General features: G+C 36.3%; 3 protein-coding genes and 1 long non-coding RNA gene across 6 annotated transcripts; 2 read left to right on the top strand and 2 right to left on the bottom strand.

Moving 5' to 3' along the window:
• Positions 1–2,495: 2,495 nt before the first annotated feature.
• Positions 2,496–5,105, top strand: LOC117614749 (signal peptidase complex-like protein DTM1). Of its 2 annotated transcripts, none has more exons than XM_034343648.1 (3): positions 2,496–2,918; positions 3,611–3,747; positions 4,998–5,105. In XM_034343648.1, the coding sequence occupies exons 1-2, from the start codon at positions 2,587–2,589 to the stop codon at positions 3,696–3,698; spliced, it is 420 nt and encodes a 139-aa protein (XP_034199539.1). In that variant the 5' UTR covers positions 2,496–2,586; the 3' UTR covers positions 3,699–3,747; positions 4,998–5,105. The 2 variants fall into 2 exon arrangements, with proteins under 2 accessions (XP_034199539.1, XP_034199538.1); XM_034343647.1 differs by lacking the exon at positions 4,998–5,105 and adding an exon at positions 4,101–4,291 and having other exon boundaries at positions 2,497–2,918.
• Positions 5,106–5,429: 324 nt separating this feature from the next.
• Positions 5,430–8,153, bottom strand: LOC117616102. Its single transcript, XR_004584104.1, has 3 exons — positions 7,703–8,153; positions 7,516–7,580; positions 5,430–5,593 (listed from the first exon to the last, which is right to left on the bottom strand). It is a non-coding gene; the product is annotated as an uncharacterized LOC117616102 (long non-coding RNA).
• A 1,105-nt stretch (positions 8,154–9,258) lies between these two features.
• Positions 9,259–10,410, top strand: LOC117614837 (multifunctional methyltransferase subunit TRM112 homolog A-like). Its single transcript, XM_034343753.1, has 2 exons — positions 9,259–9,367; positions 9,838–10,410. The coding sequence occupies exon 2, from the start codon at positions 9,898–9,900 to the stop codon at positions 10,264–10,266; it is 369 nt and encodes a 122-aa protein (XP_034199644.1). The 5' UTR covers positions 9,259–9,367; positions 9,838–9,897; the 3' UTR covers positions 10,267–10,410.
• A 75-nt stretch (positions 10,411–10,485) lies between these two features.
• Positions 10,486–14,714, bottom strand: LOC117614836. 2 transcript variants are annotated; one of them, XM_034343750.1, is made up of 8 exons: positions 14,283–14,714; positions 14,063–14,203; positions 13,724–13,951; positions 12,993–13,200; positions 12,712–12,848; positions 11,990–12,070; positions 11,033–11,099; positions 10,486–10,951 (listed from the first exon to the last, which is right to left on the bottom strand). In XM_034343750.1, exons 1-8 carry the CDS (start codon positions 14,585–14,587, stop codon positions 10,652–10,654), a joined length of 1,467 nt encoding a protein of 488 aa, XP_034199641.1. In that variant the 5' UTR covers positions 14,588–14,714; the 3' UTR covers positions 10,486–10,651. The 2 variants fall into 2 exon arrangements, with proteins under 2 accessions (XP_034199641.1, XP_034199643.1); XM_034343752.1 differs by lacking the exon at positions 14,283–14,714 and having other exon boundaries at positions 13,724–13,956; positions 14,063–14,171.
• Positions 14,715–15,535: the final 821 nt, after the last annotated feature.

The following is a 15,535-nucleotide window of genomic DNA, read 5'->3' as shown; positions in this document are numbered from 1 at the left end:
AGGTAATCAGAAACTAGAAAAATCCTTGAAAACAATGTGTACCAATCCCCATTCAACCCCAGAAACAAACATGTAAAATATAATTAAAATTATTTATTTCAAAAGAAAAGACTAAAAATTTATTGGTGGCAGTAGGCATGGGTATATATAATTGGTAGAGAGGGACAGTAGAAAATGTGCAAAGATGGCCCATTTGACTTGGAGGGTGGGGCAGTTAGAGGGGAAGTTGGTGCAGCAAATGCCCCAAATTTGAACCAATTTTTTCTCTTCTTTTTCTTTTTTGTGTGCGACACACAAGACATTCTTTACACGCTTGAGAGAAACTCTTCCATTTCCATGGGATTTGTTGGTGGCTTGTCGTCATTCATCTGGTTTCTTATGCACATTTTCCCTTGCTATTGGTAAACTTCTCTTCTGTAAATCAACCACTAAAGTAAAAGGTTATCTTCTAGTACAAGCCATTGTCTTTTGAAGGTATATTCATTTAGGGTACCCAACAAGTCCAGCTTCTTAATAAACTAACCAATTTCTTTAATCTTAATCCTTATATCTAGTAGACATGAAGTTTAGCTATGTTGGCTAGAGCGAATGTGCTCTCCACTCTACATTGCACCTGAGTTTGAATTTCCCCTCCTCGTAGTTTAGATTAATTTAAAGTAGAATATCACTTGTATAAAATAAATAATAATAATAATAAAATCCTTGTATCTCTATTAATCAACCTACATTATAAGTGCTTATTTCATATATGAGCACCAAAACTGAGTAAAAGTTAAGAAACTAACGACTGCCATTGGCATGGCATAAAGTGTAGCTTCTACTTGTCTAAGAATATGCTTTATTTGATGCCTAAGATGCAATTTCCCCCTCTTTAATAAATGAACTTGCAACCCTATTTTTGAACCTTCTAGTTAGCTACGCTGGCTCGCATTAATTAAGGGTAACAATTTTAACACTCCTAATTTAGCTTCGTTTAGCTTCTTATTTATAAGTGCGTAAAAGTTTATAAAATATACAATTTGAAGCATCATAAAGCTAAACCAAGAAAAATGTCAAAATTATTGCCTTATTTATAAATAAATAAAAAAGATTCCTACACACACAAATTTTGATCCTCCAGCCTATGTTCCTCGTCGGGTGACCAATTATTTATAAATAAGGAAAGGCCTGCGATGAAAGCTAAGCTTGACTTATTATAATAAATTATCTCTGCTTTCCTTGTCAAATTAACCAACTGATTTGTTTTCTGAAATGAGTTTGCAAACAACAAGTAATTATTGGGCCCAATCGCCAATCATGTACATCTCCCTTTAACTCCAACCAGACTCACACAAAAGCTCCCCATCCAGCCTAGACAAATCAATGGACACCTGTTGAATTCAGACTCAATAATCTCCTCTTCTGATCAGGGCACCATTAGGTTTTCCTATTCCAGTCAAAACTTCTCAAATTATTGTAAATGTTGGATAAGTTTTTTGTTTATGTTTTTACCTTCAATGAAATCGAAATAGTTCACTTCATTTTTATGCTACGTACTACATTGCGATGAAACCGAATCATCTTTTACATACCAAACCAAAGTTTTCATTGATTAATTGCGATAATTTCGGTTGTGAAATCAAAGTCGATGCGGTGGCTCTCAAAGGATTTCGATCTCATTCTTTTACTTCAGAATCGAAACCCTTTCGAGCCAACCAAATGGGCTTAACCCTTCAAATTAAAGATATGTATGGCATGCATGGGCTTGAATAGAAACCTCTCTCAAGCCCATCAAGCTTCTGTAGAGCTTCAACAAGACTCAATTTTTAAGTGTAAAAAAATAAGGGTTATTCGTTTTATTAGTCATTGAACTTAGACCTGATTTGCATTTGAGTCCATAAATTTCCAAAATCATTCCCGTGGTTCTTCAATTCAGTTTCGTTAGGACAAATGGTCATGCAGTCAATTTTGTTAACTTTTCTGTTAAATACATGAACAAAATAGTATAAATTAATTAAAATATGAATAAAATATTAAAAAGAAAAAAAAAGAAAAAAAATTCAAGTTTTTAGGAATAAGAACTAAATTTTAATTTTTACTTTGACTGAGGATAGGAATAAGATTTTTTAATTTTTAATTTATTTTTTGGGTAAAAGGAATATTCAGAAATTGGAAATTAAAAATAATACAAAAATTCTATTTTATCCCTGTATTTAACAGAAAGTGTTAACAGAATTGACGATAGGACCATTTGTCATAATGAAACTAAAGTTAAAGGACTATGGGAACGATTTTGAAAATTGAAGGACTCAAATACAAATCAAATCAAAATTCAGAGACTAATAAAACGAAAAATCCAAAAAATGAAGAAATGGGCATTATTACGTGGCATTCCCCATGCAAATAACAGCTAAGCCCCGAACTGAAAGAGAAGTTAAACATAAAGGAAAAATGCATTTATAACAACAGCTGGGTTCGCATTGAAAGCATTTTCCAACCACTTCTGCTCTTAATTTGAAGCAAATCCTTAGACTGAGAGAGAGAGAGAGAGAGAGAGAGAGAGAGAGAGTATTGTGTGGCTGGCATGGCCGCCACCACCACCCATTCATGCCCATTTCTTCCTTCCCCACACTAGTACTCTCTCACCCATCTTCATCCCCTACTTCAACTTTATCATTTTTATCAAGCCACCCCATGGCAAATGATGCCGTTTTCAGGGCCTCTCTTGTTTGGTTGGCTGCAGTTATAGTGGTAGTTGGAGTATGCACACAGTCTTTCAAGAAGATGATGTACACTTACGTGGTTGGTGTGCTGGGTATTTCTGGGTTGCTCTTGCCCGATTGGGGTTACTTTGACCGAGACTTTTCGCGGTGGACGTCTCCGGTTTCAGCCGAGGAAAGAGCCTCTGAAGTTGCTCAAAGATCTGGGTTAATTAGAAGGTCAGTTTATTTTTATTTTTTCGGACATGTGAGATTTACTGGTTTTTCAATTGAATGTTGTGACTTTGTTGTGGAAGAATATTAGTGAGCAATTGATTGATGTTTATGTGTTTAGCTTAGGGTCATCATTAAGTAGTAAAACATCAACAAACAAAATTAGGGATCAATGTTTGGCCCATCGACTTAAGGTTTGTTGGACTAGACCGGCCCAAAATTTGGCCGATATGATCATATTTTACTTTATAACTTGAGCTACAAACCCCCTTGCAGCAACTTATTAATCAGTACTGTTATTAAAAAAATGTTGTTTTTTTTCAATGAGAGAATTAAGAAAATATTGTCTGTCAAGTGTTAGAGTACAAAAATTTAATGATAACAACAATAAAATTAAAATTTCAGGGCAATATAGTAATTAACATTTTTTTTGTTCTCACTTCTATACGATAACTTCTTTCTACACACCAATACAATCTAAGTATATTTTACGTATGTATGATATATCACACCTATATATAGAGGGGTTCCTCAAATAAGTTTATTTGAGCGACACTCTTATAGGGTCCACCACATTGTATTTCAATAATCCAAACCGTGTTTGTCTATTTTATTGATCACAAGTATATTCATGGACTAAATTTAGGTAGTCCGGAGTGTTTGACTTGTAACCTAAGAGACAATTCTCCCTTTTGCAGATTTAGAAAAATTCCTATGAGATTGGTTGCTTATGCCACAGCTTATGGGTTTGCTCTACACAAGTGGTGGATGTTCATATCAAGCTAATATCAAGCCAGAGAAGATCAATGGTGTTGGGGTACTTTCTAGTTTATCGGTATGTAAATTATGAATGATGACAGTTGCCATTGCAATATTTCTTTGGGTTCCATATATATATATATATATATATATATATATATATATAAGATTTCCAAATCCAATTTACTTGGAAGATATAGCTCCAATTTCCTCTTGGTTTCTAACATGCTTAATTCGGCTTAAATTTGTGTTGAAATGCATGCTACGAAGACTAGATTTTTATACCACATGATGTAGAAAGTGATGTTTATTTTTCCGATAGGAAGTAAAACTTGAAAATAAAAAAAGAAAAGAAAAGAAAAAAGACTTTTAATTAGTTGCATGGTGCAACGATTTTTAGTGACGACTGGGTGAATGAATTGCTTGCAGGTATGATTGAGTAGAGAGTGTGAAGAAAGGAAGAAGAGAGGTGACCGGACAGTAATTATAGGCACAACAAGCACAAATGTTATTGTCCTAAGTTTTCAAGTTGTTATATGTTATTTTCTGTAATCATTCATCAACTAATTGTTGTTCAGAAAACCAAAATTTAAATATGGTATATATATGGTAAATAAAGATATCATAATAGTTTAGAGTATGGCGTGTATAGAGAACAAACTAAAAATAACTTAGTAGAATAATAATTAGTACTCAACCGTTAACAGAAAATCCGAATTACAATTTCAAAAGTAGCATAAAGGAGGTTTCAGCCATCAAAGTTACATGCTTCTGGCTTGATAATCTTTGTTCAAAATCTGAAAGACAACAACAAATTGAGCAATGGACTAGCATCCACCTCGGGTTATCTGGACTTCCAAGACATGAGTTGATTTTGAATCTGACTTAGATGATACCGGTTTGAGATTGAATATGCAGGCATCCCCATCTTTGAGCTTGTTGGCTTCATAAAACTTGTACCATCCTTTTCTAGTAGCTATACGATAACTACCCCTGGTTTTGCTTTCCCACTTACTTATGATCAGCGGCCATGATCTTCCAGAAGGGTCTTTGAGAATGATTCTGGATGTGGCCACAATGCCATTTGATCTTGCAAATTTCGCAGGAAAAGTCTGTCATAAAACAACTACCAAATTTAGAGAAAATCCAAAAAAGAAAAAAGTTGTAAGGATTGCAACTCAACCCCGAACAAACAGACCAATTTCACAACTCTGCCTAGGGCTTTGCCACTATAACTCCAGACTCAAGAAGTGTGCTTGAAGTGAACATCATGAAATTTTTTATCTTCAATAATATGCAAATAATAACATGACACACTTCATATAGGCAAAGAGAAGTTAGAAAACTTACCATATAAGCATGAAGAGGATCCCCATGGGATTTACTCATCGTGGTACTGAACAATGTCCTTGAGCTTGAGGATGCAGTTCCTTTTAAGGTTCTTTTTCCTGAAAGTAGAACCCACATTAGATGCAACCCAACATTCATTATAATTAAGAGGGTGCAATCCTATCACAAGCAAAAATATAGAGTGTAACCTGATGTAAATCTTGTGGGAAATGAAGGCAAATGAAAATTAATATGCCACTGCCATTCTTGTGTGAAATGCAAGAGAATTTTAAATTTAACCCACCTTTGTAATCATGCTGGTGCTTGTCGCTCTGCAGTTCATACTCTTTCTCACTACCAAGTGACTCATAGGCAACCACATTGAACACCATTTTGCCTTTGTGTTCAAATACTACCATTTCTCCAATGTTCAGGCCATGATGGTTCACAAAAACTTCCCAACCTTCTTCGAAAGAAAGTACTCCATCAACACTCCTGCCAAGTCTCACACACCAAGACCCCAAGCAGCTTTTAATAACTGCTTTATCCAGTTTCTTTTCACTCAGAGAACTACTGAAAGCTACTGGAAGTGACTGTTCATATGTAGAACAAAAATATTAGGCGACAATCCTAATCATTCAATTTTACTGAAAAGTATAAACAGTTTACACGTTAAGTAAGATGTGGTAGATGCCACAAGTACTTTCGAAGAAAAAAGCATCAGGATTTTGGTGGATATACCCTAATTTCAAAATAAAAGGAATGGGCCCATACCGTTAAACATAGTTGAAAAATATTGGGAATGTAAGTCTAATTTGAAAGCAAGGCATGTGACGTTGAACCATCTAAAATCATCACGCCTGTTTTACCCTGTTCCTAACATCCCTTTTTTTCATTACATAAACATAAACTACCTGCACACGATTCTAAAAATAAACAATCTTTTATCGAATAAACTTCTTTTCTACGGCTACAATCTAATATAAACTACCTCCATGTAACACCTGTTAAAGGTCCAAATGCAGAACTATAGAAAACAGGATGCAAATTCAACTGCATCTGCACTCTATAATCACATACACACTCAAACAAGTAATACCATGTTGCAGACAAAATGATATGCCACAAAAGAAGATTGTATACCTATTATATTGATCCACTAAAACTGAAGATGAATTCATAGTTGAACTCAATAATGTATTTTCAATGAAAACATTAAAATCTCTGTCAAACCAACTAGAACAAAATATATGTGAGCAGTATGTTAAGCTACAAATCAATGTACATCAGAAATCAGAAATTGCGTAATGAGCAGTATGCATTATTGATAAGTCTAACCCGAGAAGACTAGGAACATTTAATGGAACAACTGCAAATTAACCTTTTCCTCCCCACTGATTGATTGAATCAAAAGTCTCATATGACCATTTGAGATACCAATCTTTTGAACACTCCCACTGACAAAACTTTTAGTTGGAGATTGCGTGCCAATATGTTCAACATCAATATTGTCTGCAAGGCCGGAAGTAACTATAGTAGTTTGTTTTGCACTTACAATGTGCCAAAAAATATGTTTGAAACCAAAAACATATCAACATATAAATAACTGCATGCATCTTTAATGTTTTGAAAGGCGAGGCGTAGAGACAAAGCATTTTTATTCGCGCTATGCGAGGCGTAAGCCTTGAAGCGTTGAGGCGTAAGCCTTTTGAAGATTAATTTATTTTAATAAAAAATTTGATAAATAATACAATACACAATTAAATTATAATACTAATTATTATTGAACCCTAATAATGTATTAAGTATAATCAAATATAAGTACTAATGGTCTCATTAATTCATGCATAATAATCAATCCCTAAATCTAAAATATTTATTCAACATCAAAACAAAAACACATATATTAGGGTTATACTATAAATAAATAAATAAATGAATATATATATTTATCCATGTTAATATATTAATTTATGAAGGAAAAAAAAAAAGGAAAAAAAGGGTAAGTAGTGGTGTTTCAGTGGAGGCGTTAAGCATGTTGTTTGTTAAAAACAAAAAATCATGATTTAAAAATAATAAAAAAGGCATGCTGAACGTCAGTTTCTTTAAGTAACCTCAGTGCTAAACGTTCATTAACTATATGAAACGAAGGCGTTTCATTAACAACGAACCCAAAAGAAAACACGCGTGGTTATCTTCTTCCTCTCGCAGCCGTTTGCAGAACAGCGGCCCTTCGTCCGCCTCAACGTGCAACCTGCTAAATAGATGAACGCTTCAGGAGATATCCTTCCGCCTCGCTCCGACGCGCACTCCGACACGCCCTAAGGCATGCCTTTGAAAACACTTTCTTTATTCAACTTTCAACTTAAAACACCAATTTACCCTATAATAAATAACTTACCAAGACATAGAAACTCTAGATTTGTCAAGAGAAAGCATAAGATCAACTCAAAACAACATAAACCTGGAAACCCACATATATATTAAACAGAGAGCGAAGAGAAGAGAATCATACAAGTCTTTTGTTGAACCCAGGAACCAAAAACTTGAAAAACACGGAGCATTTCCCAGCCATGAATCCTGATGAGATGAGTGAACAAGAAAAAGAAATGTAAAGACAGAGAGGAAAGTTGAAACTGTGAATGGACTGAGATCTCTGTGGCTTGTATTCTCACGAAACAAAATATTGGGTTTAGCCTTACCAACTGAGTGCAAGATATATATATAGCCTGAAAGGACCAATCGCTGCTCTCCAACGCAGCATTGGCTTACAGAGAAGTGATGGAAGCGCCATGAATGGCATTGGCGGGAGCTTGTACTTTGAGCACAGAGTGCAGGCCATAGGGGTCGGAAAAGCCTGAAGCTTTTGCAGCATCGTCTGTGTCTGTGACTCTGTCTCTGTGCTACTAACGCGTACGCCTAAAGAATGGCATATTGTTAGAGAAGAAGCCAGCAAAATGGGCCTGCTGTGCCTTTAATTGACTGTGCCACAATGAGAAAAAGGCCCATTAACTCTAGCGCATTTCATGTAAAAGGTAAAACCTTTCAAACACGGTACAGAAAGCTGCGCCGAATTGCACCCCTTTCGGCTTCTGTTGTGTTTATTTGACTTGTGCTTTTCCAGGGGTATTTATAAGGGTTTAGGGTTTTGGACAGGTGAGGGTTTTAATTTAAACGATATAATTCACTCACTCCACACACTACCCTCTTTTATATCGTTGATTAAAAAAATGCCCTCTTTTATATCGTTGATTAAAAAAGAGAGCCCTATTTAGTGTCAAATTGATCATGATCACTACCTACATTCCATCAAATTGTGCACTACAAATAGGAGCTAATAAAAACATATGTGTGATTACAAATGGGCATTAAGACCGAAAATCGAGTCATACCGGATATAAAAAAATCGTGTTGACTAAAAAGTCAATAAATTGACACTGAACAAATTCAAATCGATTCTGATACCAGTTTCACACCTTACAAACCGGAACATGTGTGCAACTTTTTAAATTAAAACAAAATTATTTAAGTCCATACTAAATTTCTAATCTCATAATTAATGGTTAAGTTCAAATATAAAAAGGCATTTAGGAATTAGTTTTCATTTGAATCAAGTTTGCAGCAACTATTAGACCCATATGGCTTGCTATCGAACCAGTTTGAACAAATTCATTATTTGAAGACTAAATCAAAACCCCATTGAGATGAGAAAAAAAAAATTACAGGACAAATAAAAACTCAAATTTGTTCAAATTGACTCCTTTTAATGTGAAGAACAAAAGCTTTAGAATAATTAAAATATGAAGCGGCAAATGAGATGTATTGTGATGTCATGTGCCACCTGTGTTGGTATTTAAAAGTTGAGACTTAAGTTGGTGTCCGTAGCATTATTTGTGTGATAAAGTGTTAAGGTATACAATGTATTTTTGATAGTTAAATAGGGTATGCTTAGTTAATTTTACATTTTGATTTAAATATTTGAATGTACTTAATTAATTTTAAAGTTCATTAAATTAGCAGCAATCTAAATTTTTCTCAAGGAGGAGGAGGAATTAAATACATAACCTCACTGCCCTGGCATGGTAATATTTATTAGTTTTTAGTAAACTTTCTCAAATTTTTTTAATCCGTTAGTAGAATAATGGGTAAATTACTCACTGCTACCTAGTACCTTCCAAATTAGCAATTTAAGAGTAAGGGTATTCGGGTAATTTTCTCGATCAAATAAAACCCTAATTCTTTTCCCCTTCACTGTCATAGACGCTCACCTTCCCCTCCGACTCTCTGTATTCTATCTCCCTTTCTCCATCTCTCTCCACATTGCTGCCGGCGGCCAAATTTCAGTCCCCACCTTCGGAGAATCAGAGGTACTTAGCTTACTCCTACTCCCTTTTTGCTTTTTTGGAAAATCAGAGGCACATGATTTAAGTTTACGAATTGTTCAGTTTTTGTGGTGGGTATGCATGAACTTATATTTCCAATCGTTCAAATTTCTGTCTGATTTTAAGGGCTTCAGCTTCTTCTCTTGTTTTCCCTCTTTTGTCTTGTCCTATGTGCTTTGCCCTTTTTCTGTGCTCTGTCTGTAGCTATAGAAGTGTTTAATCAATTGATTGCAATTTATTGTACTGAATGAGAGAGAAAGCTTTGATCAAAGATGTTTTATTCATTTGTTTTCTTCGCCTCCTTGTAAGATTTTTTAAGCCAATTTTTGTGTGTTTACATGCTGTCTCTGACTGCGTACACTTTTCGAAAGCACGAACGAGCAAAAACTCAACTCTAATTGCAAAAACACGACACATTGCTAGGTCTAATTGTTGTTATTTACTTGTGACCTCAGGTCCTCAAGCAAAAGTGAAAGGAAAAATCACTGCTGTTTAGGCTAGATAGTTAGAGAGAGATGAGGCTGCTAACGCACAACATGCTATCTTCCAACATCAAAGGCGTGACCAACGGCTTCCCTCTGCGCATTGAAATAGAGAAGGTCGTGGAGAAGCAGGTTGACTTCAATGCTGATTTCCTTAGGAACATGTTCCCTAAGATCGAGTGGAAGGCCCTCGTGGGCGCCGCTCGTACTTTGGGCTATGTTGAGCTCCCTGAGGAGGTTGAGCCTTCCAGGCTTGATTCTGAAGATTTTCTGCGCAAGTTCCATCATGCCCTTTTGGAGCTTCATCTCGAGGAGGGTGCGCTTGTTTGCCCCGAGACTGGTCGCCGGTTTCCGGTTTCTAAGGGAATACCCAATATGCTACTTCATGAAGACGAAGTGTGAATCAAGTTATGGTGGACTGGACTGTCATTGCTCATCTTGTACTTACTGAAATTAGAGATTTTGTTCTGCAGATTTTGTTACTATAAATTGGAATGTTATGGTTTTGTTTAGTTATTATGTTTTATTTTGATATGTTGAAAATCATAGCAGGGCTAAAACAATTTTTAAAATGTGGCCTTATCTCTTGAACTTGAAGTCTTAAATAATTGAAGAGTCATGTAGAACTAACAGGTCTGAGGAAGACAAACTCGCGTATTATAAATTGAAGTTATTGAAGGGCAGTAATAGAATGTTTGAACTATGGTACAAATTTCCCCTCCATTTGGTTTAGAGGAAGTACAAAAGAAAATCTCTCTTCAAACTGAAAATTGGCAGATACCTCTTCCTAACTCATTTTGCAGCGAGGGGTTTCACAAGAAGGAGGTGGGACGCCAAAAACCCAATCAAGGACATTCAAGTATTTGGATCGGAACACTTCCCTCTCCTGTGCATAGCAATGCATTATGATTGCCGTGGATAAGCTGAAGATTACAACATCAGCTCTCTTCATTTTTGTTGATGGTGGCAAGTATCCGGTATCAGCCATGCATGTGAAAAAGCTCTCGATGGCCCGAGCAAGACAGTAGAGGGAAATCTCAGTTCGCCTGCTTTTCTTCTCAATGGCCAAGGCCAAGCCAGTTGGGAACTGCCGAACAATGCAATTGATTAAGCAAAGATATAAGATTCATCTTGCTACCAAATTAAAAGAGTTGAAGAATGTTCATACCGTCCCCATTGCTACCATTGGAATATTACATCTCCTGAAAATCCTAAATAGAAAGCATGTCCATGCCCTGAAGAACAATAAGAGATGGCTTTTTAACTAACGAATAATCCACTTTCTCAACAAATTTGAAGTGATCAGAAGTAACAAGGTGGAAATACAATGATTTACCATTTTGAATATGCAAGTTCATGTAATTATTTACCTGACATATAGTGGTGAATATGCTAGTTTAACTTTTCTTTTTTCGTTTTTATAAAAAAACCCAGAAATCACCCAAACCCGCTTCACCCTGGATACGAAACTGGGGCCCCCGCTGAACCCTACTATCTTTGTAAGGCAAGAAACTCTAGCAAATAGCTAGATACCTTGGGGAAGTGAATCCCTGACAACGTGGGAGCAAACCATGGGCCTGACCACTTGACTAGCTGATTCCATATCAGATATTGTCCAACATCACTAGATTATAGCAACTTATTTATCCCTTGAAATATCAGATTTTCTAAAATTCGTCCTGCTGATGATGGTCCAGGCAACTATTAACCCAGAGAAGGATAAAGGAAACAAGCACAACAGAGTTTATTAGTCTAGTAACCTAGTTCTTGGGGGTCCAAAGTGTTTCATCTGGTCTTGAGTTCCTTGAGTATTCTATATCCACTGGTTTCCTATGCTTTGCCAAAAAAAAAAATATATATATATATATTGCACTATGTTTCAGTTCAAGTTTCATCAGTCCTTACATCTGGGACTTCATGCCCCATGAAAATAATTTTTCTGAAGAATGATATATTGAAAACTTATCACAGAGGTATGAGGAAAGACCTAAGTTTTAAAAACTGATTCTGGATGCTTCCCAGGTTCTCATCTATGCATATTCAATAAAGCGGGCAACTTTCCTAGCAGCAGTGTTCACGTAAATGGTACCATTAGAATGTGAGATAGAAGAAAATAGCTGCTAACCAGGCAGATGAGCAATATACGGATAGAAACAAGCTTGATCTTGCAGTACCAAGAAGGCCCTTTAGTAGTATAGAGTAATGCCTGCATATAAACAGCAAACATAAGGAGCAAAACTGACAAAAGCCAAGATTACATTAACACAAATACAAATATCCACTATGTATATTGCAAAAAGAAGTTCAAACATGGCACGACTATATGATTGCAATATGCATATAGGTATGTATCAAATGAATATGATAAGAAAGAATGGGTAATGGTTTATAAACAACTTCTAACAAGACATCAGGGAAAATCAAGAAACAAGACTCAGGAGGGTTCTTCAACTTAAAAAAGAAGGGAATAAACAACTGTAAATCAAAATGTTTCTATTGCTCCAATTTAAAATCGTCAATCATGCCACAAATTGATTAGTGAATCAAATTCCCATTCCCATCAAATAATTGCTAAACCAAAAAGCTATCCAGTGGTATAAATTTATTTTAACAATAAAAAAAGCTCCTAAATTACTAATGCATGGACTGCTTAAAGGTATTTAAGATTATCCACCAAAAGGACTTATGGTACACCTAAAGCCACAATATCAAAATCTCAACACCCCTCAGTTCTCAACTTCTTTTTCCAGGAAATTTATACTAGAAGATGATAGCACTTGACCACATCTCCATAAAGCATCATCAGTATAGGAAAAAAGATGATCAAAAGGAAATTATATGAATTACCTTTTCAGGAGATCTTGGCGATGAACTATAAGGGCGGGAATCAGATACACTGGAAGATAAACTGGTAATGCTCTCTTATAGGCTTGAACTAGGAAAGAAATAATATGCGCACTACACGACTGATCTCCATGTACAATCTGCATGAATTGTGAAAGCTTAAGACTTCAAATAACAAGATTGAAGTTAATGAAGTTTAAACAATTTTGATAAAAATGACAAACAAATGCAAATTATTTTCACATGGTAGGAAAAAGGTAGAATGATAATTGAAGAATGCATACCGAGCAGGGAACTTCCATGGCTGGATCTAGTTTAATATTTGTTCCAATGGATTTGTAATATTTTTCTATTGCTTCCAAATTAGTAAAAGGTATGCCACTTGCAATCTCTTTTACACCTTGCAATATTACTGTATCCTTTCCACCATGTTTATTGAGAAAAGATTTGTATGATGGAGGTAAACTTTCCTGCTTCAATATGTAAGCAGACCTGAGAAACGAATTGTTTCCTCCTTTTAGTCTTAGTACAGTCTAGGAAAAGTAAAGGGTATCAAAAGACCCTAAAAGTTAATGGTAAGCAGAAAATCTTGACAACTTCAGGAATCTATAAAACACTGAACATACATTTCTAAGTTTGATGCATATGAATGGGACACCATCCAAAAGCCAAAAACATAAACTTTGAATTGCATCAGCAACAATATCCATTAACTTTTAGGTAGGTTTGGTTAGCAGTCACCAGAGGATCATAATTAGGGTTGTAGAAATTGTAACTTCAAAAGCAGCAAACTTTTTAAGAGTTTTCATTACACATTGTGACTTAGTAGTAAAATCTGCTTTGACGATCAACAAGATGAATTCATAAACAGATCCAAAGGGCATGGAAGTTTTATCGATTTCCACATATGGCAGTGCATTTCCATCATTGCACCATAAGAGAATATTTTGCACTCATGCCATCGTTAGCAATACTTTGCACTAAAAAGGAACATTTTGCAGTAAAGGGTACATACAGAATTTGCGAAGAGGAGAGACACATAAGAAAAATGTCACCATGAGCCCAAGTGAGAGGTTTACAAATGCCCCCGAACCGTTTGCTTTTAATCCCACACCGCGACGCCAACACAGCAGCACGCATAAGTATGTATATGGCCAAGCTCGTATGCTGCGTGTTCAGGCCAGTGAGAAGCATCGATGGCCCAGCTATAGCCCCTGCTAACAAAGCCCTCCATTTGGCTGTCCTGAACTAGAGTAACAAGCAACAACCAAACCCATCAATTAAGTCAGAGCAAACAGAAATTTAGTTTAAGCAGAAAATGAGAAATTGAATCATGGAAGAACAGGGAACTTGCCCACGGTGACCAGCCAAAGAACCTATAATCTCATCCACTGAAACAAATGTACCAGCAAAAGTTCCAAGAAATAGACCATATCTCAATGTCTCTTTCAAAGCAGTAACAATAGCTTCATTATTTGTAATCACACCCTCCTTCCTGAATAATAAAAATAATCATTACTTAAATTACCATAAATTTGAATTATTGAAAATTCGTTGCTCGGTGAGTTCTTCACCTGAGAGAGGCTAAGAGCTTTCGTCGTCTCAATCGAGCTAAGATGGAGAAAATGGCGAGCCCGCCTTTGAGACCAGCTCCGATGGTGAAGCCCTTGATTGAGGCAGTTACGACCCGCCGTAGCTTTTCCGAGTCGCTCAATGGCACCGAAACGTATCCGAGCGAAGAAGAATAGTAAAACGACGACGGCGACGGATCGGATTTCTTGCAATGCGTACAATTCGGATCGGCGGATTCGTGGTGGTCACCGTAAGGACCGCCATTTTCGCCGGCGAAACATGTGCAGAGGTCGCCGGACGGCGACATGGTGGGGAACAGATTCGGGGTTTGCAGGAATGGCGTTTTTTGTGAAGAATACGAAGAATATTCGAAGCAGATGGGAGGAGTGTGCGTAAGGGCTTTGCGATTATCGAAATGACGAGTGAGAGAAACGCTCACGAGTATGACAGTTTAGGTCGTTTGGAATGATGACGTGATATTTTTTATTTATTTATTTTTTCTATTTGCAGTTTAGTGAATGCTTTTTTTTTTTTTTTTGGGTGTGTGGGTAAGAAGAGGCTTTTTCTTGTTGGGAGGAGTATTTATTTTGTAAACTTATTTTCAGTCTTGTATTGGATAATCAGACTCTGCAGTTTCATTCATGGTCTGACCAAAAAAAGTTACATCTTGTAGAGTTGCTCTGCTTCATGTGGTGCTGGATATGGCTAATAAGGAGCAGTGCCTCTAGTTGACTCCCATTTGGGACAGTTGGCCATGTGTGTGTGGGTGACTTTCAACCATTGGCCTCACAATCAGGCTGCCTGTATCGACTAATAATCATGTGCTTGTGGGTGACTCTCAACCATTGCACCCTATGTATCGACAACCAGTATTCATTCATGTACATGTGTAAGTGACTGTCCCAAATCATGTACATGCGTAAGCGACTGTCCCAAGCAAAATAGTCCAAATCCGGCTAACAAGTTAATTTAACTTAACACTCTACTACCTCAATAACTAAACTTTAGTTGGTGAGAATATCCACTCCATCCTATCTCATCTAAAGTCGCATAATAGCTGTTCGGTTTGGTAGCTTTACATTTATATCTTCCGGCTTGTAGTGTTTGAACCCATAACTCATGACGTATGAATTGAAGTAATGAATATCTAAAAAAGCACGGAAGCTCCTTGCTCAAACATTTGGTCCTATTTAAAACGGAGATGAGGACATCAGAAGATATAGTATATTAATCTCCATGACATAGGAGCAATTGA

This window comes from Prunus dulcis, chromosome 1 (genome assembly GCF_902201215.1).
Source record: "Prunus dulcis chromosome 1, ALMONDv2, whole genome shotgun sequence".
Taxonomy (NCBI): Eukaryota; Viridiplantae; Streptophyta; class Magnoliopsida; order Rosales; family Rosaceae; genus Prunus; species Prunus dulcis.
Note: the sequence above shows the minus strand (reverse complement) of the source record. Positions and strands in the feature narration are given on the sequence as shown.

Excerpts from the sequence above, each read along its gene's own strand:
- LOC117614749 (XM_034343648.1), top strand. The coding sequence starts at position 2,587 with ATGCCCATTTCTTCCTTCCCCACACTAGTACTCTCTCACCCATCTTCA. Across the intron at positions 2,919-3,610 it reads AGATCTGGGTTAATTAGAAG|ATTTAGAAAAATTCCTATGA; the intron begins GTCAGTTTATTT and ends TCCCTTTTGCAG.
- LOC117614837 (XM_034343753.1), top strand. The coding sequence starts at position 9,898 with ATGAGGCTGCTAACGCACAACATGCTATCTTCCAACATCAAAGGCGTG.
- LOC117614836 (XM_034343750.1), bottom strand. The coding sequence starts at position 14,587 with ATGTCGCCGTCCGGCGACCTCTGCACATGTTTCGCCGGCGAAAATGGC. Across the intron at positions 11,100-11,989 it reads GTATATTGCTCATCTGCCTG|GGCATGGACATGCTTTCTAT; the intron begins GTTAGCAGCTAT and ends ATTGTTCTTCAG. Across the intron at positions 10,952-11,032 it reads CAATGGTAGCAATGGGGACG|TTCCCAACTGGCTTGGCCTT; the intron begins GTATGAACATTC and ends ATTGTTCGGCAG.